Genomic DNA, 26,295 nt, shown 5'->3' with positions numbered 1-26,295 from the left:
TATTCTGAACTCAGGAATCCGTGATGATTGAAGGCATTGTTGGTGATGACTGAACTGACAACCTTTGCCCAACAAGCTAATTATCATCTAAATTCCTCTAGAGAAGGGATTCTTCACTGGAGTCCTTGGGCAGGTTTTAGGGGTTCACAAAATCCTTGAATTGGTTACAGTATTTTTGCATGTAGGTGTCCTTTTAGAGCCAGGGTGCACAGCCGCCCTCTGATTCCTGGAGGAACCTGACACCCAAAGTAGATGGGGAATCCCTGCATTCCAGTGTCTATGATCAATTCAAATGTTTTCATGTGGCCAGTTAGTTCAGGGTCAGGGTCATGGAGAGGTCACTTTTGAGGCTGGGGTTGGGGTCAGGAATCTGAAGAACTTGTGGTGAAATGGAATGAGGCAGGGCTGGGGAAACCAGACGGGGCCACTTGGGAGCCAGACTTCCCCTTCGCCAGCGGTGGCCTTGGGCTGGTAACTGCGAGCTGGGCAGGGGATGAGGCACCACCAGAGAAGACAAAGGGGCCCCCTTCCCCGAGAACTTGCAATTAAGATGATAAGGGAGCATTCTGAGCATTAGACCAGCTTGCACCCCCCACAGCAGAGCCAAGAGGCTCTGTGACGTGTGCCTGCCACGCTCCCATCACCCACAGTCAAAACCAGCCTCACAGGGAGACAGGGTTGGACTGTGGCTGCAATTTAGGGCACTGACACCTCTTGTGTGTCGTGGAGACAGCCTGGAGAAAGACTGGAAACAGGGTTGTTACATCTAGAACAATGTTTTTTTTTATTAGCTTGGGAGCCCTCTGCTCAAATAGAATGCTCCCCAGAAACCCTGTATGTAAAACCAAACAAAGAGTGGCTTAGACGGAGAGGGAGGCTTGTAGCCCTGCCCTATCCGTCCTCTCATGTACCTGTTGGTGGTAATGACCCCACGATGGCTCCAAGGAACAAAGTTTGACAATGACCTGGATTTTAGAGTCAGGCAAAAGAGCCAGAGGTTGGCAGTGATGAGTGGCCAGTACTGTGCAGGATTCGTCCCCACCCTCAGGAGCTCACAGCCCAGTGAGGGGCCAGACCCTGGTGCCCAAGGCAGCCCCTTCCCCACAGCGAGACAGGACGCTGCAGGCTCTCAGACACCTGGTGCCTCCTCTCTGGCTCTGACTCCGTGTCCCCAGCAGATCAGACTACTGAGGCCACCTGCTACACACACCACTCAATGTACCTGTCCCCATGACAGTTATTCCTCTCTATTATTGGCCTTAATAGACTGGCAGCCTGGTCCATGCCTCAGTTTCTCAGGGGCTTGGCTGGCTGGTTTGGGCTCATGCTCAGGACAGATCCAGTTCCTGTGCCAGAAAAATCAAGAAATACTTCGCACCTGAAGGCAGTCAGACCTCCGACGACCCAGAGCATTCACCAAGGAAAGAGGCCGCCTACTCAGCCCCCACCCCTTGATACCTGAAAACATGCTCAAACTTCCAGCTACTTAAACTCTCTGAGCCTTGGTTTTCCCATCTGTAAATGGGGATAGTACAAAACCCCGGGGTCTTTTGTAAAGATGAATGACACAGGTATTTGTCAAGAGTTCTCTGCATAGTTGCTGGCATCTAGTAGGTTCTCAATAAATGTGCATTTCCTTCTCTTTTGTCTCACACTAGTGATTCTGAGTAACTCACTGGGGTCACAGTGAAGTCTCTGACTCAGTTTCCAATACAAACACACTTTCTGAGAAGTGTGTTCTATTGTTCCAGCCTGTGAGTAAGAAGAGGGCTTCCGGCAGGGGGGAGGCGGTTCCCAGGCTAATGTGGGGTCAGGCTGGCCCAGCCTGGGAAGCAGAAGCTGCTAGTGCCTCAGGAAGAAGGAATTCCACCTCCAGGAGGCTCCAGGGAGGAGCTGGCCTGTGAGCTGTGTGGAGGTCAGTGCCAAGTCTATGGAGACAAGGTGAAGTCACAGGAAGCAAATGAGGATGTCTCTGGCCGGAAGGGGCTCTCCCGGGGGTGTGGAGGAGCCAGCCCCGCAGGCCAGGCCAGGGCCCCCGGGAAAGCACTGGCTCCTCACCCTGCCCACAATGCTCCCCCGCCCCTTCAGGAAACTCGCCTCGCTTCTTGGGACCCATTTCAGACTTCCTTCACCCTCTTAAACTTTCCCTGCCTCCTTCATGCTCAGCTGAGGAGGTCACCTCCTACTTTACTGAGGAAAGAGAGCATTGGCTGGGAACGCCCCCAAGTCCTCGCCTGCAGCTGTGCCCACCCTGCCCCTGCCCTCTCATCCAGCCACGCCCAGGCAGCGTCTGCTCTGAGCACAGGCCACTCCACAGGCCACTCCTACCCCCAGCCCTCCCGGCCCAGCTATTCCCGCCACTTTCTCTCTTTCTCTCCCCTGGACCATTCCTGTTGGCAAGTACGTGCTGGAGTTTATTTTTTAATGAAAGTGTCCCTCCATCCACATATTTCCTCATTTTGCTCCTCTAAACATCTTTCAGAGTCAGGCGGCTTGAAGGAGTTGCCTTCACATGCGCTCTTCCCTCCCTCACCAAGTGCTTCTAACTCAGTCCACCTGGCTGCTGCCGTCCCTGTGCCCGGACCCGCCAGATGCACAGTCCTCATGTGCCCATTAGCTCAATGTCTGTCTCCGTTACAGGATAAGCTTCATGAGGCCAGGGACTTAGCTGCTGGGCTCATTATTACATCCGCAGTACCCAGCACAGGACTGGTAGGTAGCAAACGTTTAGCAAGTATGTGTGGTAGGACTAAATGAATTACCCTATCTTTGCCAGAGACATTGCCAGGTTTGGGTATCAGGGCAACGCTGGCCTCATAAAATGAGTTGGAAAGTGTTCCTCCCTCTTCTATTTTCTGGAAGAGTTTGTGGAGAATTGGTATTATTTCTCAAATAATTATTTAAATGGTTAAAGTGTCATTTAAATAAGTACCTAAAAATACTAATATCTTAAATTGTACCATTTTATAATTAAAATATTTTAAAATTATTACGATATAATAAATTATTTGAAATGCAAATATACCTTAAACATGTGGTAGAATTTACCAGTAAAACCATCTGGACCTAGAGCTTTCTTTGTTAGAAGGTTTTTTTGTTTGTTTGTTTTTTTTTGAGACAGAGTCTCACTTTGTTGCCCAGGCTAGAGTGAGTGCCGTGGCGTCAGCCTGGCTCACAGCAACCTCAATCTCTGGGGCTCAGCGATCCTACTGCCTCAGCCTCCCGAGTAGCTGGGACTACAGGCATGCGCCACCATGCCTGGCTAATTTTTTTTTTTTGTATATATATTTTTAGTTGGTCAATTAATTTATTTCTATTTTTGGTAGAGACGGGGTCTCGCTCAGGCTGGTTTCGAACTCTTGACCTTGAGCAATCCACCCGCCTCGGCCTCCCAAAGTGCTAGGATTACAGGCGTGAGCCACCACGCCCGGCCTGTTAGAAGGTTTTTAATTATAAATTCAATTTCTTTAGCAGGTAAAGGACGATTCGGGTTATCTATTAAGTGAGTTTTGGTAGTTTTAATATTTTAAAGAATTTGTCTATTTCATTTAAGTTATTGAATTTATGGGTATAGAGTTGCTTATAGTATTCCCTGATTACCCTTTTAATATCTGTGGGGTCTGTGGTGATATCCCTCTTGTGTCCCTGGTAAAGATCATTTGTGCTGTCTTTCTCTTTATTCTGTCTGGGTACAGGTTTATCAATTTTATTTATTATTATTTCCTTCTTTCTGCCTGCTTTGTGCTCTCCAGAGACCTTAAAGAATGTTTATTGTATCAATCAGACATATTTGTTGTGATCCACATTTTACAGATGAGGAAGCTGAAAGAGGTTAAATAACTTGCCCAATGTCCCAAAGCCACTAAATATAATAGCAGAGCCAGGACTCAAACTGAGGACTGTGTGACTCCAGAGCCTGTGCTTCTACTCACTGAGCCATACTGCCTCCCAGTCACCTGACTCCCAGGCCAGATTCTTCTACTACGATACATGCCTCATCAAGTTGCCAAATGAGCAACTTCTCAGTCTACGTTGGACACTCAGTATTGCCCACCTCCCTCTCGGGTCCCACACCATCTACTTTCCTTACAGTTCAGTTGCCACACTCCCTATTTCCTTGATCAACAATCAAAGTGGGGAGCCAGGCATGGTGGCTCATGCCTGTAGTCCCAGTGATTTGGGAGGCTAAGGCAGGAGGATCACTTGAGGCCAGGAGCCTGAGACAAGCCTTGGCAACATAGCAAGACCCTGACTCTAAAAAATAAGAAAAATTAGCCAGGTGTGCTATAGTCCCAGATACTCAGAGGCTGAGGCAGGAGGGTCACTAGAGCCCTGGAGTTCAAGGCTGCAGAGAGCTATGATAATGCCACTGTACACCAGACTGGCAGCCTGGACAACAGAGAAAGACCCTGTCTCTGAAAAAAAACAAAACAAAACAAACAAACAAACAAACAAAAAAACCAAAGTGGAATGGCTTGTATAGGGATAAAGCCTTCAGAATTGCCTTGGTACTTACCTTGGACTTGGCTGAACTACAGGTGGTGGAATCTGTTGGTGAGAGACAGAAAAAAATGAAAGTTGGATCAAAGAAGGAGAAGGCTGAATCTTATGAACACAATTCCCTCTCCTCAAAGGCTTCAGAAACCAAGGAGTTAAGAAACCTGTGATCTCCACAGGCCCTAAAAGTATGATGGACCTCTGATGTCATTTTCTGTGGGATAATGGAATGATGTCAATCACCACTTCCTTTAGAGGCAGGAAGTGACATCAGGCTGCCAGCCACTCATCCCTCACTTGCCCAGGGTTAAGGGCAAGGGGGATTTTCTTTGGGCCAGGTTCCTCTCCCCTCCCCCTCCTATCCCTGTTACTCTGAAGCACTGGAGAGAAAATGCCAAATATCAGATGCAGTCCACGGAAACCACCACAGTGAAACACAGCAAATCACAGATGCTCTGGAGAAATGGAGACCACACAGTGCAAAGACAGCTGGGTGCCCGACACCCCACCCCAGGACATGAGAAGGAAGAGGGACAATGTGAATGATGGATAAAAGGGCAGAAATGAAGTGGGTAGGACGCAGGAGGTACAGTGGGCTGGCGATTAGAGCCTTGATAGGTTCCACCTCCACACCTGGGGTCAAACTGCCCTTATGGGGCAAGGTCCCAGGTTATAATCAGAGTTATGAAGGCATGTAAAATCATCACATCCATGGGACTTGGGTCCCACTGCCTTGTTACTGGGGTAAAGAAGGAACCAGAAACAAGTCCTGACAGTGTCCTCCCCAAGTCTGGAGAGGGAGCAGCTTGATCCAAGGGTCTCCAGGGGCCCGGGGCAGTGGGCAGGTGCGGTTAATCCACACTCTCGGGCAGGCAGGTTAGAGGCCCCTCTCCAGCCCCTCCCCCAGCACACGGTGAGAAGAGCAAGATGGGCTGACCACACACGACACACGGGGCGGGCGGCGCGGCGGGTGATTAGAAGAGACGGGGCGCTCCTCGCTGCCATCCCACCCCCAGGTCCTCTGACCCCTCCCCCAGCCTGCCTCTGGCAACTAGCGGAGCTGGGCTCTGCGTCCGCCAGGGACGCGGGACACTAAGGGGCGGGGCAACACGGCGGGGGAGGAGCTAGAGGCTGGAGCCAAGAGGGGAGGGGCCGTGCGTTAGTCTCTGAGCACGTCAACCCTCGTCCTCTGCCATGAGGGGCCAGAGGCCCCGGAAACAGGTCTTAGGGGCTGAGTGACAGGGGCCCTGGTTTCTGAAGCAAGAAGAGGCAGCCCCTTGGGGCGACGGAGGCAGGAGCTGTAGCTGTAGAGAGGCTCGTGGGAGTGGCATCCCTGGTTTACCGAGAGCCTGGGTCCCCAGCCAAGTCTCCCCTGGCCCACAATGGCAAGGCTTGGCACAGAGAAGGCCACAGAGGCTGGGGGACTGCGAGAGCACAGCCATACCATGCCCAGACTTCCAGGCTAGGGGAAGGGCTCAGGCCCCAGTGAGCACCTCCTTCCTCCAGAGAAGGGGCTTTAGGATGGAAAGAGGCTGAGGCGGGGGTGGCGGGGTGAGCTGTGACAAGTGTGGGTAACCCGGATGTTGGGGTGGGGTCCTCATGGCCGGGGCATTTCTGCCTGCCCAGCCCTCTTATAATCACCCGCCACTGTTAGTGACCGAGGCCGCGACACCGCACTGTACCCTTTAAATCTCCAACAGGTCCGCTGGAGGGAGGGAGGTGGGGAAGAGAGGGAGAGAGATGGGGGATGGGAGGAGAGCACGGGGAGAGAGGCGGGAGGGGCGGGGGTGCAAGGAGAAGAGGAAGAAAAATTAGAAAGAGGAACATGCCCAGGACACAGCAGCCCATGAGAAATTAAAGGCTCAGGAGAGAAACCAGTGAGAGGGCAAAGCTGCCACCCAGCAGCGCGGGGCAGCTGCGCAGACACCAGGCCGCGCTTCCCGGGGAGGGAGAAGGCCCCGCATGCCCCATGTAGGCGGTGGGGGCAGGGGAGGGCCCCGCTGGGGCACAGCAGAGAAGCTGGGTGTCTGGCCAGACATCTGGGACCCTCAGGAAGGCAGAGCCCACCCCCAGCCCCAGTCCCCTCCCAGGCCTCTGCACTCACCTGAACCCGGGTCACCAGGGGGCACTGTCCTGCCAATGTTGGGCAGGAGGTACTCGATATTGGGCACTGACTGAGGCTCCTTGTCATCCACAGGGGTCTGCAAACAGGAGGAGGGGTCAGCTGGCTGACCTCAGATGGCTGGACTGCCGGCACCCCATCTGGTGATAGGGCCGTGTCTCCCCCATAGGACTGGGGGCTCATGAAAGCACCGATTGTGTCTCTCTTACGGGACTGGGGATGAGGGGTGGGCTGGGTGAGTCCTGAGGGTGAGTCTTGCCCCCCCAGGACTAGGGCCCACCTCGGACCAGACCCCCTCCAATCCCTGGGTCACTTACTCTCTCTCCCTTGTCCTCCTCGTCGCTGAAGAACCAGTCTGACTGCAGAGAGACAAAGGAAGGGGTGAAGTCAGTGTGGGCAGGGGCTGGGGGAAGACAAGGAGACACCAGCTCCTCAATGTGCTGGGCCCAGGGGACCCCTCAGTGGCATCTGTCCCTCCTCTGTCAACAAACCCCAGGCCAGCAGGACTGTGGGGCGGGCTCTGAGGGAGACCCACGAGCCATGAAAAACCACTGGGGCGAGACAAGGTGGGACCACTGTGAGGGGAACACAGCCTGGGGCGGGAGAAAGCCCACCACAGATGGGTGACAGGCGCAGGGAGAGCTGCTCTTTTTGCCTGTTTTTCAGTAAGCACCATCACAGCACATGACTGATTCATACACCCCACACGAGCCGGAAGGCAGGGAGGCAGCAGCACGCTTAGCACCGGCTAGGTCCACGGCTGTGAGGGCTGAGTGTGTCCCACACCACCTGTGGGTGCCACACAGACAAGGGGGCGTGTCACACGCCCAGCCCAGAAAAGGAAAATGCCCGGAGAGAGGTGTTAGGAGGTTCCCTGAGGGGTAGACAGGTAAGAGCTTTCTCATAAATGCAGAACTGGATAGAAAAATAAAGTAAAACCCCCACACTTAAATATATTGTGTGAAATTTGAGAATCTTGAAGATAAAATTCTAAAAGTTTTGTGGGAGAAAAAAAGACCAGATAGCTTACAAATGAACAAGTACTTAGAACTTCCAGCAACAACAGACACAAGGAAGACAAGGAAGTAATAATTTCAATATGATGAAGGAATACCATTTTGAACCTAGAATTTTATACCTTGCTAAATCCTAATCTAAATTTGAGTGTGACATAAAGCTGTTCTAAGACATCAGAAAGTTAACTACACACAGACTCTTAACCAAGCATTTGAGCAAGTAAGGAAATGAACCCAGGATGGAGCAACAAGCTGGGAGAAGTAAGGATGAATAAATAGCATGGTTTAAAAGGCTGTTGTTATCAAAATAAGCAACGAAACACACACAAAGTATATCCTATACCCATGACAACCTGGAATGCAAAGTCAGAGGAGGAAACAGTGACGGGAGAAAGTAACTAAGGCACTTTTGGCTTTTAGATGTGGTGGAAGGAAGACAGATAGTGATAAACCTTAGAAATTGATAGTGGCAATTAAACATGAGTTCCTGTGAGTAGGTAGTAAATTCCAGGAGATGAAACACAGAATGTATAATTTTCATGTGAAGAAAATAAAATTCAGGCCGGGCAAGCTGGCTCACTCTGTAAGCCTAATACTCTGGGAGGCCGAGGTGGGAGGATCACTTGAGGTCAGGAGTTTGAGAATAGCCTGAGCAAGAGCGAGACCCTGTCTCTACTAAAAACAGAACAATGAGCCGGGTGTGGTGGTGCACACCTGTAGTCCCAGCTACTTGGGAAGATGAAGCAGGAGGATCATTTGAGCCCAGGAGTTTGAGGTTGCTGTGAGCTAGCCTGACACCACTGTACTACAGCCTGGGCAACAGAGGGAGACTCTTACCCCTAAATCATCAATCAATCAATCATAGCATATATATATTTCACATTTTTAAAATATATAAAGCAACAATTGATAGAATTACAAGGAGACTAGAGAAGATTAAATATAATATTGTAGCTCATCAACCAGATTAAAAAAATAAGATGTAGACACTCTGAACAACACAATTGAGAAGTCTGATCTAATGGATCTATCTAGAACATTACACTCAACCATTACAGAAAATATATTCTTTTAGTACACACACTGAATCATTTAAAACCAACAATATCCTATGCCACAGAGAAACTTTCCATAGCTCCCCAGGAGTCAGCATCATACACACTATATACTCTGCTCATAAAATAAAATTAGAAATAACAGGCCAGGCTCAGTGGCTCACGCCTGTAATCCTAGCACTCTAGGAGGCCGAAGAGGGCGGATTGCTCAAGGTCAGGAGTTCTAAACCAGCCTGAGCAAGAGCAAGACCCTGTCTCTACTATAAAAATAGAAAGAAATTAACTGGCCAACTAATATATATAGAAAAAATTAGCCGGGCATGGTGGCGCATGCCTGTAGTTCCAGCTACTCGGGAGGCTGAGGCAGGAGGATCGCTTGAGCCCAGGAGTTTGAGGTTGCTGTGAGCTAGGCTGATGCCACAGCACTCACGCTAGCCTGGGCAACAAAGCGAGACTCTGTCTCAAAAAAAAAAAAGGAAAGAAAGAAAGAAAGACAGACAGACAGACAGACAGACAGAAAGAAAGAAAGAAAGAAAGAAAGAAAGAAAGAAAGAAAGAAAGAAAGAAAGAAAAACAAAAAAGAGCTAAACACTCCCTAAGTCTTCATGTGTTTGGAAACATATCAATGACACTGCTGAATAACCCTTGGATTAAAGAGAAAATCAGAAAGTAATGATGAGATACTCAGAGCCCAGGAGCTGGAGTTTGCAGTGAGCTATGATGACACCACTGTACTCCAGCCTGGGTGACAGAACAAGACCATGTCTCTAAAAAAACAAAAAAGGAAAATATCAGAAGGTGGACTGAAATATATTCCTATTAGAGTGGGTACTCTGGGGAGGGGGAGCAGCGGGGGTCAGGAGTGAAGGGGGAAAGCAGGGGACTTGCGGAGGCACGCACGTGAGCCCAGTTATTATTATTAATCATGATCAGCACATGACTGACTCAAACAAGCGGCACTGGAAATACAAAGAAAAACAAGAAAGAGACAGAAGAGACACGAGCAAGGGAAGATAAGAAAGAAATTCAAGATCTGGAGTCAGCTGTTTTGGTTCAAGTTCACCTTAGGTGAGTTACTTTCCCCCGTGAGTCTATTTTATCTGTAAAATGGGTATAAGTACCAACTTCTAGACTTGTCATGAGGATTAAAATGCAATACCATATGTAAGGCATTGAGTGCGACACGCTGTTATCGTATAATAAATGTGAGCTGTTACTAGTAAAAGGTGCAGCTTCCAGAGACAGGCTGAGCAAAGGGAGCCTGAGGATTGGCCCAAAAGAATCAGCCTCTAACCAGAGTGCTCTGCACACCAGGGAGTCTACAGGAAGCTTTCGGGCAGCCCACAGCTGCCAGGAAGAACTCACACTAGCTCATGCCACCCTGCTTTTGCATGTCTGTGCTAGTCCCTCTGCCTGGAATGCCCTTTCTTCCTTCTCTGCCCTGGCTAAGTTCCTTGTGGCCTTCCAAGACAGTTCGAGAACCCCCTACACCTAGGCCTGGGGTGGGTCCTTCTCTGGGGCTTCCAGGGCACAGCCCAGAGCATGGGAAACGCTGCCGGCACTGGCAGTATTGCTTCAGAGCAGAAGCTGGGTCACATTCGTCTGTGTCCCCAGCACCTGCATCTGCCTCTGGCCTGGAATAATGACCATGACAAACATGATGACAATGATGATGATGATGATGGCTGATTCTTACACTCTTACTAACTGCCAGGCACCATTTTAAGTGCTTTACAGACATTAACTCATGTAGCCCTCACAACAGCCCTATGAGGTTAGTACTATTATTATCTCTTCTTTACACATGAGGAGGCCGAGGCAGAGGGTAAGTCCCTTGTCCAAGGCCACACAGCATGTAAGGGGCAGGCTGGCTCCAGGGCCCTCGGCATCTACATCAGGGCAATTTTGCTCCTCCAGGGGGTTACTTGGAGATACTTCTGATTGTCACAACTGGGGGGATGTTCTTGGCATCTTGTGGGTAGAGGCCAGGGGTGCAGCCCCCACAGTAAATAAAGAATTATCTGGTCCTGGAGGTCACTAGTGCTGAGGCTGGGAAACACAGGCATTACCACGTTAGTGAACAGATGCCCTGAGGTGGTCTTTGCCGGGTTCCAGCTGACTCGGCGACACAGGTACGGACTGTGGTGACTGCCCTCTGGGAGGGCAAACACCTGGGTTTGCTCTCATCTCGGCTGTTCCATCATCCTGCTGTGCAGCCCTGGACAAGTCGCTGTTCCTCTCTACACCTTGGATGTCACCCTCTGTCTGACATGAGGGCTGGTCTGAGTGCCGGAAGGCCCCTCCAGCTGTGCTATCCAAGGGTTCCACGGTCTACAGCAGCCCCAGGCCAGGTGCGGCTGCACAGACACTCCCAGCAGGAGCTGATGACAGGCCAAGGGCCCAGAGACAGGGCCAAAGCTATCTCTGCCACACGTCCACTCACAGCCGCTGTTCATGACAACACGGCTCCTTGGCTACAGCGCCTTTGGGCTGGACACGCGCTCCCACGGGCCAGCTCCAGGGGCCTGCGGAGGGCGTAGCTCATTCCCTCAACAATCACCTAGGGCTGATCACGGTCCAAGGTCAAGGAGGCAGAGAATGGAAGCCACCAGCTCGACAGTTCTCAGGAATGCATGCGTGAGTGGAAAAGCCAGCCTGACATAACCTCAGTTACAATTTGCTCATTCATTCATTCACCCACAGACACTGTGTTCACCATGTGCCAAGCACTAGTCTGTACGCTTCTGGGACAGACATGCTCCGCCTCCCCCGCCCTGCGGGGAGGGAACTCTCCCTTGGGGTCTGGCTGAGAGTAAGTGGACACACCTCAGCCCTCCTCTTCCCTCATGGCTGCTGTTCCTGACACCTCAGCTGACCACAGGCCTCAGGCTTCCAGTGGCTTCCACAGGAGCCGCAGTCCCAGACACCTCCTCTCCCCACTGCCGTCCCCCAAAGCGCACACTGCTGGGCGGCTCCAGGGCTCCCTGTTGCCCCGGGGAGCTACACCTTACTCGGGCCACAGCAGGATCCCTGGCACTGCCCGGTGGCCCTGGCCTCCTCGAGAGCTCTAGAGTGGGTGTCCAGGCTGGTGGTCCCAATACCAGGATGAGGAGAGCCTGTGACGCTTTCCTTCCCTAAAGTGTCTATGATGTGAGGCGAGCCAAGCCACCTTCCTCTGGCGAGCTGCCAATCTTATTTCTCCAGGCAGGAGAGGGTCTGTTCCCATCCTTTGTGGGCTGTAACAAGACTTGCAAATGGAAAATCTAAGATGATTCATGAAAACATCCCTGAGCGCCCCAGAAGTGGGTGGTGCCGCCTTTGGGTTTGGCTCTGGAAGACCAAGGCCTCCTGTGCCCTCTGCTGGCCGCTCAGGGTTCTCCTCCCTTCAGGGACAACAAGAAGAATCCACCAGATCACAGGGCATCCGCAGAACCATAGGGCTCCCGGTGTCTCCAGGAAGCCACGGGAAGGGAGGTGACCAGCCCAAGACACACGGAGCACCAGCGCAGGATCCCCCCTCAGGCCCGTGCTCTGCGCCCTGCCCCATTCGCCATTCCCTACCTCCCCAGCACTTCAGTGGGGCCGGCAGGGAAAGCGAGCCCAGGCCCGATTCCCAGGCGGCACCTCTGCCCCGCCTCTGCACCTGTCTGCTCTGCACTGTCTGCCCGGGGACTCCGGGGGGCCAGCTTCTGAAGACCCTCCTGCCCTCACCCCTCCCACCCTCCACCGCAGCAGAAGCTGCCCTGCCCTGCAGGCCTCCTCCCTCTGACTCTCATACGCATCCTGGAAGCTCTGGGCCTCCTGATTCTCCCGCTGGGGACCCAATGTCCCAGAATGAAGGGACTCTGGGAGCCATTCCTAGAATCTACTTTGCCTTGAAATGCAGGCTGTTGTTTCTCAAGGGCATTCGCTCCCCCCAGTGGCATTTTCCTGGGCTGCAGAGCCCTTCCCTGAGCACACCCAGCCAGGCCGAGCAGGAGTGAGGTGCTCGGAGGGACGCCCAGGTCCCAGGGGCTGCTGGGGTGCAGCCACAGAGCAGCTGCTTACGTGCTGGATCAGCGTCTCCACGATCTTGTATCGGTCAGGCATGTGGGTCACCATGTCCGTCATGTTGTCCTCAGATGTCCTCACCAGTGTTGGTCCGAAGACCAGGGCCAGGTTCCGGGGCTCCATCTGGGCAGGAAAGTGAAGCAGGTCAGGGTCAACACTCTGAACTCTGACCTCTTCTGCTCCTCCCAGTGATCCCTCACTCCAGGCCCCTAAGGCCTCCATCCCCGACCACGTCCTGAGCTATCTTCCCAGCTTAGGGACTGGATACCCCCACGTGTGGCCATGGAGGTACTTGGCAAGTGGAGCACAGGCCAGATTTCAGCCCCACTCATCCCCAGGCCCAGCAGCTTTGAGCAGTGCCCAATCCGCACACCTGTACAGGGCAGCCCTGAATGGTCAGCACTAGCACTGGGAGATCCTGGAGTAAGAGACATGTAGATCCCAAGGGTATTTTAGGCCTGAGAAAAAATCCTATCACTGCCCTCATTTTCCCCACTGCAGAGCCAAAAGACATAAGGGGTTGAATGAGGAAAATGCAGTGCAAGGGGTCTGAGGTACATCAGAGGACAGCTATCCATCAGATGCGGGGCTGTGGCTCTCTGCCTCTGGAAGACCCTCAGAAACTCAGGAGACATCTCTGTGGGGAAAAGCACTGGCGAGCACAGCCCGGGTGGGGACAGAGTGGCCCTGAGGAGGGCATGCCACAGAGGCTCCTTGTCTGACTGCAGGAGCCCAGAACAAGCTGAGACCCTCCCAGAGGGTGCTGTGCTCCCTCCCCCAGGCTCCATGCCACGGCCGCCACCCACCTTGTTTTTCTCCGAGTGGTCAGCAATGGTCTTCAGATGGCCCACAAGGAATTTGAGCGTCTCATAGTAGTGTCCTGGGAGATCGCGGATCTGGGCGGTGAGAGAGGGGCAGGGGAACAGCTGTGAAGGCCACCCCTGCCCCCTGCGCCCCCACAGGGGCTCCTGCTGCCATACCTCAGGGATCTGGAATCCACCCTCTAATCGCCCTTGCCTTGTATGGATGGGGAAACTGAGGCCCTGGGTGGAGAAAGGCTGCTCTAAAATCACAGGGGGACCCGTGGGACCAGGCTGCTCTGCCGTCCACACCCCGTCAGCCTGACAGCCTCTCTCCCCTCACCAGCTTCCGCAGCGTCTTCATCCGCTCCCTCGAGTCTTCGATGCGATTGGCCTCGATGAAGTCGTTGTATTTGTCTAGAACACAGGGAAGGCTCCTTAGAGAGGTGGGGGGCAGCCCCTCCGCCCACCCTCCAGCCAGGCTGCGCCCCGGGATGACGGCCCGAGGCCCTGCTGGGAGGCCTGAGTTTTGTGCCCGTGCTGTTCCAGCTTGGGGGCTCTGTGGCCTTGTGCTCATGTGACCAAACCCCCACAGCTGCACTCAGGTGTGTACCTGACCTGGGGCAGCCCAGGTGTGTTCGCTGGGAAGAAATAAGATCTGAGCTGCACTGCATGTTGATCCCACAAAAGGGGTCCCTGCCCCATCTCCAGGACCAGGACACCAATGTTTGGCAGGTTAAAAGAGAAGGTTGTCTCTAAAGGGGGGCCTTCAGATATCCCCCCAACAGGATTCCCCCAACTGCCTTCAGAAGACATGCACAGGGAAATTTAAAAGAAGGAACATGATAAGCCTGATCTAAAATTCATCTGGGCTGGGCGCGGTGGCTCACGTCTGTAATCCTAACATGCTTAGAGGCCGAGGTGGGAGGAGCACTTGAGCTCAGGAATTCAAGACCAGCCTGAGCAAGAGACTAAAGGGTCTCTTTAGTAGAGACTCTTTCTCTACTAAAAATAGAAAAAGTAGCCGGGCATGGTGGCGCGTGCCCATAGTCCCAGGTACTTGGGAGGCTGAGGCAGGAGGATTGCTTGAGCCCAGGAGTTTGAGGTTGCTGTGAGCTAGGCTGACGCCATGGCACTCTAGCCCAGGTGACTGAGCAAGACTCTGTCTCAAAAATAAATAAATAAAAATAAAATTCACCTGGATAAGTGAATGCACAAAGATAGCTAAGAATGGGGGTTTTTTTTGTGTTTTTTTTTTTTGAGACAGATCTCACTTTGTTGCCCAGGCTAGAGTGAGTGCTGTGGCATCAGCCTAGCTCACAGCAACCTCAAATTCCTGGGCTCAAGCGATCCTGCTGCCTCAGCCTCCCAAGTAGCTGGGACTACAGGCATGTGCCACCATGCCTGGCTAATTTTTTCTATATATATTAGTTGGCCAATTAATTTCTTTCTATTTATGTTAGAGACAGGGTCTCGCTCTTGCTCAGGCTGGTTTTGAACTCCTGACCTTGAGCAATCCGCCTGCCTTGGCCTCCCAGAGAGCTAGGATTACAGGCGTGAGCCACCACACCCAGCCGCTAAGAATGGTTTTTAAAGGAAGGATGATGCAGGAAGATTTGCCCTACAGGACTGAAACGTACTAAAAGAAAAAAAAAATAATGGCGCAGTGAAAGCGGTCTGGCCTTGGCAGGGAAAGCAGAGCAATGGTGAGTCCAAAAAGAGAGGAAACAGGCCACGCAGATATTTACTATATGATAAAGGCAGCACTTCCAATCAGTGGGGAGGGATAGACGCATCAATATATGGCCCTGGGACAAATGGCTATCATTCGAGGGAAAAATCCACTTCTACCTTACATCATACACAAATTTAATTGCATGGAGGAGCCAAATGTAAAAATTATAAAAGCACTGGGGGAAAAAATAAGAAAATATTTTTATAATCCTCAGGCCTTCCTAAACATGAGGTACAGAATCCTTTATAGAAAGATTAATAGCTTTGACTGCATTTTAAAAAATTGTTTTCAGGCCGGGCGCTGTGGCTCACGCCTGTAATCCTAGCTCTTGGGAGGCCGAGGCGGGCGGATTGCTCAAGGTCAGGAGTTCAAAACCAGCCTGAGCAAGAGCGAGACCCCGTCTCTACTATAAATAGAAAGAAATTAATTGGCCAACTGATATATATATAAAAAATTAGCCGGGCATGGTGGCGCATGCCTGTAGTCCCAGCTACTCGGGAGGCTGAGGCAGAAGGATCACTCAAGCCCAGGAGTTTGAGGTTGCTGTGAGCTAGGCTGACGCCACGGCACTCACTCTAGCCTGGACAACAAAGCGAGACTCTGTCGCCAAAAAAAAAAAAAAAAAAAAAAAAAAAAAAAAAAAATTGTTTTCAGTTTCTGTAATGAAAAGTGAAAAGGCAAATGGCAGAGCAGAGACTATTTGCAAAAACTAACAAAGGGCTAATATTTGTAATATATCAAGAGCTTGTCTCCCACAAATCAATACAAAAGAAACGTAAATAACCCAACAGAAAAATGGGCACGCAGTACGAACAAGCAATTATACAGAAAATAGGAAAAGCCAATAAACTAATAAAAAAAGATTTAATCTCCCTAGTAATGAGGGAAATGAAAATAAAAAGCAATAACGAGATGCCATTTCCCTTATCTGATTAGTGAAAGTTTAAAATATTAATAATATCCAATGCTGATGGGGACATGAGGAGACAAACTCTCTCTCATGCTGTTCGTGGGAGTCTGAACTGGGGCCTCCTTCTCAGAGTGCAATTTGACATTAGCTTTCAAATGTGTTTACTGGGACTTAGATGTAGAAATTGTACATCTAAGCATCTACTTAGAGAGCACAGACCCAGACGTGCAAGGCCTGATTCAAGGAAAGTCATTGCAACAGGTTTTGTAATAGCAAATATTTGAAGATGATCTAAATAACATCAACAGGGGAGTGATTAAAGAAATTATAGTTTGTTCAAACTATGAAATACTATGTGGTCAATTTTAAAAAAGAATGAGGTAGAGCTTCCTGTATAGACAAGAATGAATCTCAGAATTACAACTCTGCTTTTGTTTAGAAACAACTCCACCAGAGGTGTGCTGCAGCCCACTCACACTGGCTCCTAGGAGCGGACTGTGTGCATTTCTTCCCACTTCCACGTTGGCGATAGCATTTCGGTGGCTCAGAATAAGCCACGGTGGAAGTATTTACACCATGGAAATTGGAAAACGCTATAAGTCAAGGCTTTTTATTTCCCCTGGAGAGCACAGCACAGCACTGGACACATCCGACTCTAAGCCCTGTGCAAGCACGCATGTATCTCTGTCGTATCTTTCAGAGGGTCAGGAAGGAAACACGACAAATTGTTAATAAGGAGCTCAGCAAATGACCAAGAGCTCAGCTCTGGAGCCAGATGCCTGGGGCAGAATCTTGGCTCTGTCACTTACGACCTGTGTGATCTTGAGCAAGGCATTTAACCTCTCTGAGCCTCAGTTTCTTCCTCTGTAGAGGGGAGATAACAGCACCTGCCTTGTGGAGCTGTTGCTGGGAGCAGTGCCGGGCGTGCAGTAAATGCTCAGAAAGTGTTCACCGTAACCTCCGGAGAAAGGGGGTGGGAGGCGTACAGGACTCTGCTATTTACTTTATTCGCATCTGTGCTATCTAAGTTTTTTACAAGCATGTGTTTCTTTTGTGCCTTAAAAAAAAAAACACCCAAAAGTAAAGCCAACAAACCAAATAAAAAAGTGGTCAGGGTGCAGCACAGACTGGCGTCCCTCCCTCCTTCCACCGCCTACTCACCATCGGTGAAGAGAGGCTCGGGCAGCTTCCGGAAGAAGGACTTGAGCAAGCTGCTGATCACGTTGAGGTCTTGCCAGCGCTGGGGGAGGGGGCACACGTCAGACCACAGGCAGGCCCAGGCTCCACGCTCGGCCACCCCAGGGTCCAGTCGAGCCTGGCCCAGGCCCTCCCTGGGATCCATGACACCAAGCTCCACCCAGACCAGGGATCTGTACTCATCAGGGTGACGGCAGCAGAACAGAGTCCCCTGCTAGGTCCTGCCCCCCACCCCCGCAACACACCCACCCACAGAAAATACCAGCTACCTTCTTTGCGCCAGGCACCGTGGGGCACAGGAGTGAGCGAGAGCCACCCCGAGACCCTCCTGCCTACCGCACCTCCACCAGACCTACTACGAGGGCCAGGCTCAGCTCCTGCCGCCCAGCATTCCCTGCTCATCAAGGGGTCACCCCCAGACACACTCTCCGTCCCCCAAAGCCTACGCAGTTGTGACAGAGCAGATGCCCGTGCCTGGCTCCTTCTTGTCTCAGCCCTCCGCCCTTGCCGGCTCCCTCGACTAGAACTTTCCTCCCCCCACCCCCCATCCTGCCTAAATGTCACTCTTCAGAGAAGACTTCCCTGACGCCCTGTCATCTGCATCCCTGCCCTGACTTTGTTCCGTGGAGCTGACCCCAACTTGTCATTATTTCATGCTTTTGTTTCCTTGTTCGTGCCTTTCTCCCCACAGGACTGTACGCTCCGTGAGGAGCAGGGATCTTGTCTTCTTACCCCACACTGTATTCCTGTCACCTAGCTGGGACAGTTAGCCTGGCACTTACACGGTCAGAATCAGTGATTCTTCAGGCAATGCCTGGAGCCATTTTGATTTTCACAACTGGGGGTGCCACTCACATCTAGTGAATAGAGGCCATGGACGCTGCCTAATTTCCTCCAGATGCACAAGACAGCTCCCCACAACAAATAAACATTCTGCCCAGAATGTCAGTTGTGCCAAGGTTGAGAATCCGGGGTGTACATAAATGGTTCCCGCACACAAGAGTGAAGAAAGAACAGCCAGGCCGTTGCCCCTTCTGTCCACTAGGGGGCACCACCGCCCCGCACCACAGCACAGTCAGGCGCCCTCACCTTGCCCAGAACCGCTCAGAGCAACTCGCGCCCAGAAAGACGTAATACCTTCAACAAAGAGACACAACACAAAGATGCACACACCCATTACAGTGGGTCACAGCTCAATGCCAGACAATCCCACAAACGATATGGTCCCCACAGGACAGGAGTTGGATTCCCCCCACCACACTTCCAGCACTGCCCGCAACAATGACACCATGATGTCCCAGACAGAACAGCGACCTGGCACACCCCCACCTGAGCCCTGGCTTGAGTGCCCACCCCCACCCTGCATGGCTCATCTCCCAGCTGCCAGCCTGGGTCGGGGCCCATCCTTCTTGCCTCCTCCTGAGTGAAATGCCCGGGTGTCCCCTCCTGTCCCGCTCAGAGCCCGGCCCTGTTTTCCTGCTTCCCACCCCCAAGCCCCAGCAGGACTCCACGGCCCTGTGGTCCACTCTTGGTCTAGTGCCCGGATGTGCTGTCTCCCTGCATAGGTGACTTCCACACCCCGAATCAAGCGGGGTGCACCCTGACTCACGCCCTCCCTCCCAAGCCTCCTCAAGCTGCCTACTTCCCAGTTCCCGCCAGGGGTAGACAGTACCAGCCCCGGCTCAGACTTTGAGCTCTTCCCTGCCCGCCTTTCTCCCTGTCACGCAGCCAAGTCCTAGAGCTGCTCCCATCCTCCACTCCCCAGACCACCGAGTCCGCCTGACCCTTGGTGTGTCCCGTGGACCAGTAACTTCTCTGCCAGACTTGCGCTCCCGATGTGCACCCACTGGGCACAAGTGGGAGCATCACTCTCACTGGTTTATGCCTCCCCAGCTTAAGAACCATCAAACGGGTGGGAGGGGAGAGGGGGCCATGGGCAATATACATAACCTTAACATTTGTACCCCTGTAATATGCTGAAATAAAAAATAATAATAATAATAAAAAGAACCATCAAACATTCCCTATTGTCCATTGGGTCAAGGTCAAAGACTTTAGTGAAGCCCACAAAAACCTTCTGTCCCTTGGGTCTCACTCTCCCCACCAACCCCAGGAGGTGGGTCCACTCTCTGTCCCAACCCTCCGGGATTAGGGGATTTTCTCTGGGATTCTGGAATATACCATCATCGCCACCTGGACTGCCTTCCTGTCTACCTGTCTCCTCCCATCCTGCAATGACTCAAATCCTCGATCCGACCGCCTGCTCCAGCCCTCAGCATCCTCTCCTTCGTTCCAGTTTGGTCCCTGACGAGAGCCTGTCCTTTTCTCTGGTCCACGACTTCACAGGGACTTGTGTTGCCCCCCATTTCCCAAGGATGGGAAGACTGCTGTATATTATGTGCGTCTTCACAGGTTGTGACTCATCGGATTTCACTGCCCAGATGCACGGCTTCCAAAAAAATCCTTTTCATCAGGGCCCCTCTTGGCAAATAAAATTGTACATGAAAACCCAGTATGGCAGACTGAGCAAAGTGGGGTTGCTCTAGTCTAAGTAAGGACAGGCGGTCCTGACCTGCCCCTGGCCTCCCGTAGCCTCTCTGGGAACCCTAGCACCCTGGAGAACACCGTTTGGGAGCCACTATCCCTGCGGCCGATTTCTGCACAAGCTGGGCTCGTCTCATCCGAACAGCTGCTTCTCTTCCCACATTGCAGCCACCCAAATTGCTGGCCAGTCTAGAAAGCATCATAGATTTCCCTTTTTCTAACTCAGAGGTCTGCAAGCCACAGTCCACAGGCAAAATCCAGCCATTGCCTGCTTTTGTGTGGCCCTTGAGCTAAGTATGGTTTTTCCATTGTTAAAGGATTATGAAAAAGAAGAGGAGGAGGAGGAGGTGGAGGAAGAGCAGGAAGAGAAGAGACTGCAACAGAGCAAACCAACACCCACGGTATTTACTATCTGGCCCTTTACAGAGAAATCTGTTGATTCCTGGCAAAGTTCCAGAGTCTGCCAGGGGTCCTCAAACTGCGGCCAGCCAAGGACATTTATCTGGCCCACCGGTGTTTTTGCCAGTGTGTTTGCCGCCGCTGCCTGTCCTGCTTAGCAGCCGACTCATCCCAGGCCCACAATGAACATGTGTGGAATGCGCGCCACACTCTCCAACGGCCCTCCAACGGTCTGAGGGACAGTGAACTGGCCCCCTGTTTAAAAAGTTTGAGGACCCCTGGGCCATCACCCAGGCAACCTCTCTGCCTGCAGCCCTTACCTGGCTTCCACTGGCTTTTAGAGAACTCTGCTCATCTAAAGGCTCAGACAAAACTGCCTGGGAGGCTCTGCCTGGGAGCTCCCCGGCATGGCTGCGTTTGGGCCGTATTCAGCTGCGTATCAGCCTTGGGCTGATACCCACGCCAGGCCTGGCCTGCAAGGGCAGGTCCCATCTTGCCCGTTTGGTGGTCCGGCCCAGCACCGGGCACATCGCAGGGCACAGTGAATACAACACAACAGACCACAGAACTCTCGAGCAGAGGATCCCACACGCACCGCCCCGCGCCCCTTCCACAGCCCCCAGCCGCACCCACCTCATCCTGCAGGTTGATGTCACCCGGCCCACGGTTGAGCTGCTCCTGCAGGCTGGACACCACGGCGTTGTTGCCGGGCACTCGGTAAATGCCTGTGGACTCCAGCCCCCGTGCCTCCACGATGCGGCAGCATGCAGCCACGATCAGGGGGACACGCTGGGGACACAGGCAGGGCGGGTGTTAGGGGTGTTGGGGGCCAGAGGAGGGGGAGGCCGAGATGGGGACAGTGCAAGGCCCAGAGTGCTGCCAGGAACCCTGTGGGGGACCAAAAGGCCCTGCTGGGCCGGGCGCGGTGGCTCACACCTGTAATCCTAGCACTGTGGGAGGCCGAGGCGGGCGGATTGCTCAAGGTCAGGAGTTTGAAACCAGCCTGAGCAAGAGCGAGACCCCGTCTCTACCATAAATAGAAAGAAATTAATTGGCCAACTAATATATATAGAAAAAATTAGCCGGGCATGGTGGCGCATGCCTGTAGTCCCAGCTACTCAGGAGGCTGAGGCAGCAGGATTGCTTGAGCCCAGGAGTTTGAGGTTGCTGTGAGATAGGCTGACACCATGGCACTCACTCTAGCCTGGGCAACAAAGTAAGACTCTGTCTCAAAAAAAAAAAAGGCCCTGCTGCCTCCAGTCTAGGGGCTACGAACAGCACCAAAGCCTGGTCGTGGCTGAGAAGGCGCCAGGCTCAGCCTCAGCTCTGCTGCTCCCTTCGGGGGAGACCCGGGGGGGCGGGGAGATGTTCCCTCCCTGCACTGTTTCCCCAGCTGTGCTTGCACAATGAGGTGGCGAGAGCCGGTTCCATGTCCCTCCCTTGCTACTCTGACCCTCTGGCGCTGTCTCCCCCTGCCCTGCCTGCTCTAGAGACACTGGACACCCACCTGGTTCTCCGTGGCCGGCTGGCACTCCTCAAGCCGGACCCCAAATGCCCTCGGGGCTGCCTTCTTGTTCTTCTTGATGATGTTGATGCTCCAGGGGGTTTTGGAGGTAGCAGCACTGTCATCTGGGGTGGGGGAGCCAGAGGGAGCCAGAGTGAGCTTGGCAACCGGGGGGGGGGGGGGCACACGCACTCACTGCCACATTCACGCATTTGGACACATGGGGGACTCCATCGAGGAATCGACCAGGACGGTGAGAGGATGGGAAATTATGTCACAAGAGAGCAGGCCAAAGGGGTGGGGGTGTTTACCCCAGAGAAGAGGAGCTCAGAGCCACGTAAGGACTTCTGTATGGCCTCAAGGGCTAGAACCACAGGCAGGAGCCATAGGTTCTGATACAACCAAAGCACAAACCTTTTAACAGCCAAAAGTGCATAAAGATGGAAAAGGCTGCCCCAGACACAAGCCAAGACTGGAGGACCACCCAGCAGGGGTGTCAGGGATGGGGAACAGGCTCCAGGCCCTTCTAGCCCTGAGACCCTCCTGGCAGGCATGCACTGTGGACAGGCACACGGGGTAACCCTGGCACACACACGGGCACAAGCCCCACGCAGACACGTGCACCACCCCGTCTCGGCAGCCACCTTCCTACCCTTGCTCCCTGTGGGCTGGTCCTGAGCGCGGAGGCCCCGTGCCGTACTTTGTTTGAGGAACTCAGACTTGAGGCCCCCCAGGCCACGAGAGCCTTTTGGGGAGGAATCAGCTTTAGGCCCAGAGCTATGGCTGTGCAGGAAAGAAGAGAGGAGGGTCTTCATTTGGGGCGGCCGAGCATGCCATCCGCCCCAGCCTCCCGCCACGTGGGACCCTCCCCCTCCTGAGGCAGTTCGTCTCTGCCTGTCTGGGGACTGGAGACCCTGGATGCCCCTGTCCCCAGCAGAGGGCAACCGGGGGGGCGGGCTGCCTCTGGCCTTGGGGGAGCCAGGAGAATGACCTCTGCCTGGAGTCCCCCACTGCCCCCAAGGTGGGGACTGCTCCACAAGAGCTAAGCCTCACCTCACTTTGCGGTAATCGTTAAGCTTCTTGCTGATCAGAGCTTGGTTGGCACAGCCGGGGTCCTGCAGCAGCAGGAGAGAGAGAGCAAACCGGGTCAGTGCCCACATCCGCCAGCCCCAGGCTCATCCCTGCCCCCCACACCCCTCTCCTCCACCGGCCAGGCGCAGAGCACAGACCCTGGAGCCAGAAAGACCAGGGCTGGACTCCTGGGCACCCCTTCACCAGCTGTGTGGCCTTGGGAAAGCCACTTGGCCTCCCTGAGCCTCAGTCACCTCAGCAATAAACATGGGGAGCTAGTAAGGCAACCTCAGGGTTGGGTGCAGGATTATGCACACAGCACTCATCACAGTCCTGGCAGGCAGGGAGGAGGTGCCCCATGAGGGACAGCTACTGGCACAAAGAAGAGGACTTGGGACACCCTGACCATGCCCTGTTGGGGACAGCCCAGCCAGGCCCCAGAGCAGAGCGCCCAGATTCCAGGTACTTTCCTCCCTGCACTGAGGACAGATATGTCCTGGTCAGCGAGAGGACGTGTCCTCAGCAGGAGGGTCTGTGGCCCCGGGGGCTGTGTGCGAGCACCTCTCCCGGGGCCAGGGCAGGAGCCCACCTGGACCAGGCCCCAGGCCCACTGGCCCTTGGCAGAGACCAGCCCCCAAGCCCCCACGTAAGTCTGTGCGGGGGTGTCAGGGCACCTGTGTGCAGGTTCCTGGGCGAGTTGCATGGAACCCGGACTGGGTGCAGCTACTGCTGCCCAGAAGGGGGCGCCATTTTAAAACATTCTCCCCAAATCTCTGCCAAAGCCCCTGGCTCGCCCTCTGCCCGGCTGCTGCCAAAGGCCACGGTCACACTGTTTATCCCCCTGCACACAGGCCAGCCCTATCCCAGTTCTGGAGCAGGGCCTCCCGTAATGTACCCCAGGGGAGACTCCCACCACTCCTGCAAAAGGCTGGGACTGGCCTGCAACTGAGCTCTCTGTGCCTGCGCCTGCCAGGGCAGTCCTAACAATAACGATCGCTATTGTCCCTGCAGGTATCATGGTTACTGCCGGACACTGAACGCCAGGGAGGCCAGGTGCTCTGAGCCACTGTCCCTGCATTGTTCCTCACACTGAAACCTGGGTGGATGCACTTGCAGGTCCACTCCTGCCGCCCCATTTTCTAGAAGAGGGAAGTGAGGCTCAGAGCGGCCACTGAAGGCCCACAGCGGGTGGGGGGCGCCCTGCCCTGCCCCGGTCGCTGAGCCGGGCCGGCCCTCACCTCGCCCTCGGCCCTGCTGTTCTCCCGGATCGCTCTGATCCAGCCCAGCATGTCATCCCGGTCCTCAGCCTGAAAGAGATATTCACAGAAGTCAGCGGTGGTCAGCCGGAACACGTGCCTCCTCTTGGTCTCGCTGTAGGAGATGTCCACCAGGCAGGAGCCGATGCAGACGGGCGCCGCCTCGTCCTCACCTGCGCCGGCCGCCGCAGCCCCCGCCGCCGGCCCGGGCTCCCGCCGCTCCTTGCTCAGCGAGAGCGAGCGCGCCCGCAGCGCGGCGTACACCCGCTTCCACTGGCGCAGGCCGCTGCCCGCTTTCTGCAGGGAGACACGGGGTGGGGGAGACGGGGATGGTGAGAGGCCAGGCCTGCCACCACCCCCGGAGCAGCAGACAGTGGACAGCAGCGGGACGGACCCCCCCCCACTGCCCACCAGGCGCCCCTCTACTCCTCCACCTGGCCGAACCCAGGTGGCCTCCTGCCCACCGTCCACCAACTCTCTCTGAGCCCTGGCCCGCCTGGGCAGCCCTACCCATCACTCTCAATCCCCCCAGAGGACCCCAACCTTCTCCCACTCTAAATACCAGCATCGGCACCTATGGGTATTGGCAATACCCCAGAGACCCAGCAGGGGACCCTGCCCGGCATAGCCCACCGTACATAAAATCCTCATAGAGCCACCCTTAGTCCACAGCCCGTCCATGTACTGTCCCCCAGCAAAGCTAGTCAAGAGCTGTCCACACTGCAGGGTGTTCTCCCCACTTCTCCGCCTCTGCCCCAGGACTGCACTCAGCGTCCCCTGCTCTCAAGGGCACCCAGACCACCGTGCTATAGAGCCAGCGGCCGCTTCCCTGCCCTTGTTGCAAACCTCTCGCCAGCGCCTGACAGCCGGCCCCTCTTTCTCTCTCCAAACCTTGTCTTGGCGTCTGGGCCCCCACGCCCCCTGGTTTTCGTTGAAATTTCACAGGCTCCTTCTTAATCCCTTCCACTGCCCACCTGCACCCTCTACACCTGTAGTCCCAACCGGGTGAATCACCAGGGGACATTTGTCTGGAGACATGGGGGCGGGGCTGCACTGGCAGATAGCCGGGCAAGGTCAGGATGCTCGTAAACATCCCACAATGCACTGCACAGCCCCCCAGACAGAACTGTCTGGCCCTACATGTCAAAAGAGTGGATGATAAGAGCCCTGTGCTAAAGGACCTCCAGGACTTTGTCCTGAGCTCTCCTCTCCCGCCCACCTCCCTCAGGGACACCATCCACGCCCGTGGACTTAACCCAGTCCATCTGCTGCTGATGATTCCCAGATGTACACTCCTGGTCACCGTCTGCCCCAGCCACAGCCCACTGCCTACTCGTGTCTCCTCTTGCATGTCCCGCAGGCACCTTACACTCTCCTTGCTCACTTAAGGCCACACCATTTCTCACCATCAAACCTGTTCTCCGCCCCCACCCCCATCTTTCCCAGCTCAATCCACCCAGTTGCCCAGAAACCTGGGAGTTGCCCCTGGCTCCTCCCTTATCCTTGCCCTTGACATCCAACCCATCAGAAAGTGACAACTGTTCTGCTCCAAAACATCACCTGTCTCCGTCTTCCCTGCTACCTCGTCCCACCACCAACACCTCTTGCCTGGACAAGGCACAGATCTTCCCAGCCCCCACTCTCACCTCCTGCAGCCATGCCCAGCTGGCAGCTGCAGCCATCATTTCCCAATGAAAAGGAGGTCATGTCCATCCAGAGCCTTTGGAATCAAATCTAAGGTCTTCTGTGGCCCAGCCCCTGCCTCTCTCCAAACTCATCTTCCCTGCTTCTTTCTCACTATGTCACGCCTCAAAGCCTTTGCCAATGACAAAGCTAAACGCTTCCTTTCTCAGGGCCTTTGCACTTGCTGCTCCCAGCCTGAGGCCCCTTCCTCGTCTTCTCTATGTGGCTGCCTCCCTCTTCCCCTTCAGATCTGAGCCCGGACATCACCAAGATCACCTCCCCAGTGAGGCCTTCTCTGACCAGTTTTTTCCCTAAAGGCCACTCGCCCTTCCCTCCGACTTGCATGGGCCACACCAGCCCATTCATTTCCCCTGAGTGCTCACTGCAACCTCGGGCTGTCCTGGGGGCAGGGACATGTCTGTCCCCTCACTTGCAGGCCGAGTGTTCATCAATATT

The 26,295-nt window shown here is 53.9% G+C and overlaps 1 protein-coding gene across 5 annotated transcripts in view; it reads right to left on the bottom strand.

Annotated features, from left to right (window-relative positions):
• ARHGAP23 (Rho GTPase activating protein 23) overlaps positions 1 to 26,295 on the bottom strand; it is a 71,211-nt gene that overhangs the window by 5,153 nt on the left and 39,763 nt on the right. For all 5 annotated transcript variants that reach the window (XM_020280935.2, XM_075994522.1, XM_075994523.1 and 2 more), the window contains 12 exons: positions 24,139 to 24,453; positions 22,883 to 22,944; positions 22,482 to 22,612; positions 21,833 to 21,954; positions 20,959 to 21,114; positions 17,347 to 17,425; positions 13,884 to 13,957; positions 13,547 to 13,636; positions 12,738 to 12,863; positions 6,937 to 6,978; positions 6,602 to 6,698; positions 4,517 to 4,548 (listed from right to left, as the gene is read on the bottom strand). In XM_020280935.2, coding sequence (XP_020136524.2) covers positions 4,517 to 4,548; positions 6,602 to 6,698; positions 6,937 to 6,978; positions 12,738 to 12,863; positions 13,547 to 13,636; positions 13,884 to 13,957; positions 17,347 to 17,425; positions 20,959 to 21,114; positions 21,833 to 21,954; positions 22,482 to 22,612; positions 22,883 to 22,944; positions 24,139 to 24,453 — 1,326 coding nt within the window. The remainder of the gene's footprint in view (positions 1 to 4,516; positions 4,549 to 6,601; positions 6,699 to 6,936; positions 6,979 to 12,737; positions 12,864 to 13,546; positions 13,637 to 13,883; positions 13,958 to 17,346; positions 17,426 to 20,958; positions 21,115 to 21,832; positions 21,955 to 22,481; positions 22,613 to 22,882; positions 22,945 to 24,138; positions 24,454 to 26,295) is intronic.

Source organism: Microcebus murinus, chromosome 18 (genome assembly GCF_040939455.1).
Source record: "Microcebus murinus isolate Inina chromosome 18, M.murinus_Inina_mat1.0, whole genome shotgun sequence".
Lineage (NCBI taxonomy): Eukaryota > Metazoa > Chordata > Mammalia > Primates > Cheirogaleidae > Microcebus > Microcebus murinus.
The sequence above is the reverse complement of the archived record's forward strand: the minus strand, read 5'-3'. Positions and strand labels throughout refer to the sequence as shown.